Source organism: Zingiber officinale, chromosome 1A (genome assembly GCF_018446385.1).
Source record: "Zingiber officinale cultivar Zhangliang chromosome 1A, Zo_v1.1, whole genome shotgun sequence".
In the NCBI taxonomy this organism is placed as follows: Eukaryota; Viridiplantae; Streptophyta; class Magnoliopsida; order Zingiberales; family Zingiberaceae; genus Zingiber; species Zingiber officinale.
Window position 1 is genome coordinate 24,629,426 of NC_055987.1, and position 2,730 is coordinate 24,632,155.

At 38.0% G+C, this 2,730-nt stretch overlaps 1 protein-coding gene across 2 annotated transcripts; it reads right to left on the reverse strand.

The window, feature by feature from the left end:
• Nucleotides 1-749: 749 nt before the first annotated feature.
• Nucleotides 750-2,345, reverse strand: LOC122001351. Of its 2 annotated transcripts, none has more exons than XR_006117324.1 (5): nucleotides 2,046-2,345; nucleotides 1,742-1,924; nucleotides 1,593-1,665; nucleotides 1,388-1,487; nucleotides 750-1,069 (listed from the first exon to the last, which is right to left on the reverse strand). XR_006117324.1 is itself a non-coding variant. In XM_042556063.1 (5 exons), the coding sequence occupies exons 1-4, from the start codon at nucleotides 2,181-2,183 to the stop codon at nucleotides 1,471-1,473; spliced, it is 411 nt and encodes a 136-aa protein (XP_042411997.1). In that variant the 5' UTR covers nucleotides 2,184-2,344; the 3' UTR covers nucleotides 750-1,069; nucleotides 1,423-1,470. The 2 variants fall into 2 exon arrangements, 1 of the variants encoding a protein (XP_042411997.1); XM_042556063.1 differs by having other exon boundaries at nucleotides 1,423-1,487; nucleotides 2,046-2,344.
• Between the last annotated feature and the right edge of the window lie 385 nt (nucleotides 2,346-2,730).

Below are 2,730 nucleotides of genomic sequence, written 5' to 3' on the forward strand. Positions count from 1 at the left end.
GGCAACAGGACACTCGGTAAATTATGAGTGACTATTAAATCAATCAGTATATGGAAAGGATATGAACCTGATTACTAACCCTCCCAAATTTTATTATGGCAATATTCCATAGACTAGCCAATTATCGGTCCCCTCGGATACTAATGAAGGTAGATGACATTGTCAATGCAGACGTCAAGGCACTTAGAAAGAAATGGGAAGACATTACGCATATAGTGTTGGTCGTTTGGCTGCTGCAGACAAGCATAATAACAGCCGGATAGCATGCTTCTTTGCCATTCACAATTCTGCCATCTTTCAACTTCAGGTAGAAAGTAGTGCATGTTTAATTTCTAAGGATCTACAAGAATCGGATATTTTACATGGTACAATATATCAGTCGACAGCGCTATTTTTTTCGGGATGGTTTAATGGTTAGTACATGAAATATTATTATCACGAGATATGAGATTGAATCTTGGTATAATTAAATAACTTTTTTTTATGTACTAGTCATTATTCTTATTCTTAAGATATGTTAACCACGAATTGATAGGGACACTGAAAATCAACATATTCATCTTTTGCCAAGTATATCAGTCGACAGCATGCATAATAATTAAGAATATTAGCTACCGATTAATATTTGTGGAGTCAAACACCAGTTTTAAAATCGTTTCATATTCAGTCACGGTCAATATTATCTATTCTCTTTACCTTGTCGGTTCCATACGATCGATCATATAACGTAAGCAGTTCACACGATCACGATGCAAAATATTTAGTCACTGTATTACATTAAAGTCGGAAACTAGTGGATACAACTGCTTGCTTTTTCATTTGAGCGACCTTACTACCTCACGAGAATAAAAGCTGAAGGCGAAGGGCGGAAGCAGTATACTGCAGGGACACGAGAAGACACACCAAAGCAACTTGTTGCTTTATACCTACTAAAGCCAAACTAGACAACCTGTTTGAAAGCAAAAGATAAGAAAGAAACGATTAAAAAAAAAAAAAAGACTTCACGGCTTGTTTAAGTTGACACCAAATGACCCTATATGAACTAGCAGCGATCGATCACCAACAGGCCCTGTCACCATACCATAGGAATGCAAATGTTAGAATATATCATACACAAATGTCTCCATATAAATTAATGATTGTATTAAATTTGAAAGAAAAAAAAATCCTCAAAATTGAACATTTAGACACAGTGGCATATGTTTATAGGTGAATTCATCAAGATTATGTTGTTTTCAGTCTGCATCTCAGAACAACTGAGGCAATACACAACTTTCTAATCTCACAACAATTGGTGCGTAGCACAATCTTAACTATGTTAAAGGAAAAAAACAACACCACCTTCTATAGATGAAAAGCCCTATTTTAAATTATACTACAAAAATACCTGTAATTAACGACAGAACCCACTGTTCCAAGTACCTTTTCCTATATTGATTGATTGGAGAGCTTATCATTAAGTTGGAAGCTTCAGTAGTACAGAGAACCTGATAAAGTAGGATATTAAAACAAAGAACAAGTCGAATTATTAGCTCTTGATTGCAAGAGAATTAAGACAATGCTAGTTGATTGCAAGAGACTCAAGAAAATACCTTGCCACCATTCACCTCTGTTGGCAACGTTGGGATCATTGGGATTCTCTCCCTTGTCATATGAATCTTTATACTGAAATCATTTCAAACGTAAGATGGATGCCTTGCCGGAAAGTCATTCAAGCATCCTTTTATTTAATATCACTTACAGGTTTTGGAGCTCCAGAAGGTTGGTTGGATGCAGAGCTGTCATAGAAATCCCGGCCACCGTAGTGAACGGATGAGCCAAAATAGGTCGATTCTTCGTATTGAGTACTGGTGACGACAGGTTTGCCATCCTTGCTCTGCACCGTTTGCGTTTTGGATTTGTTGCCGTGAGATTTTCCCGCCACCTACCAGTTTAAAGGGACGATTCGATCATAGGGAACAAGGAACTAAAACACCAAGAAGCAGAACAACCAACACGGAAAGCCACGAGGCAACCAATCCACGGAACCGAAATCCTGGACGTACCGCAGACGGAGGAGGGAAGACGCCGCTGAAGTGGCTGGGCGAGGAAGCAGACAAATTGGATGAGGGAGGAGGCGCAGACTTCCCGCTGGGGGAGAGATCGTCGGCGATCGATGAAGACTTCTTCTTTCCTCCTTCCATCAGGACTCTGAACTTGTGGCCACCACCTCGATGTGGTGTTGGGATCGCCCCGGGAGAGGTTTAAATAGGGGGTGGGAGAAGAAGAAGGGAACACGTGAAGGAGGGATAGGATAACAAAGCGATCGGGAGAAGACACTGATAGCGGCGGCACATGGACTTTGACGGCGATTCCACTGCATGTGGCGGCGCGGCATATATTCCTGCCTCAAAATGTCTTAAACAATTTAAAATAAGTCAGCAGCCATTTAAAATATCATTAAAAAAAATTAAAAATAGACCAACAAACTCATTTCTATATATATTGGTAATTCATTTTGGTTTGAAATAATTAATATATAATGTCAAACTACACCAAAAAATAGGTTTAGAGGTTTATCTCATCACAAAATGTTTGAAACAATCCAAAATAGTCAATTAATTTAGGTTGAAACGCTATATGTGAGTCCGTTTTACACCTAAAATATGGACTTCCATACTTATCTCTTCTTAAAATAGCCTAAATAATATATATATATATATATATATATATATATATATATATATATAT

Bases quoted from the DNA above. Each gene is read 5' to 3' on its own strand.
- LOC122001351 (XM_042556063.1), bottom strand. From the start codon at position 2,183: ATGGAAGGAGGAAAGAAGAAGTCTTCATCGATCGCCGACGATCTCTCC. The intron at 1,925-2,045 runs GTACGTCCAGGA...TTAAACTGGTAG, and splicing joins TCTTCCCTCCTCCGTCTGCG to GTGGCGGGAAAATCTCACGG. The intron at 1,666-1,741 runs GTAAGTGATATT...AAATGATTTCAG, and splicing joins CTTCTGGAGCTCCAAAACCT to TATAAAGATTCATATGACAA.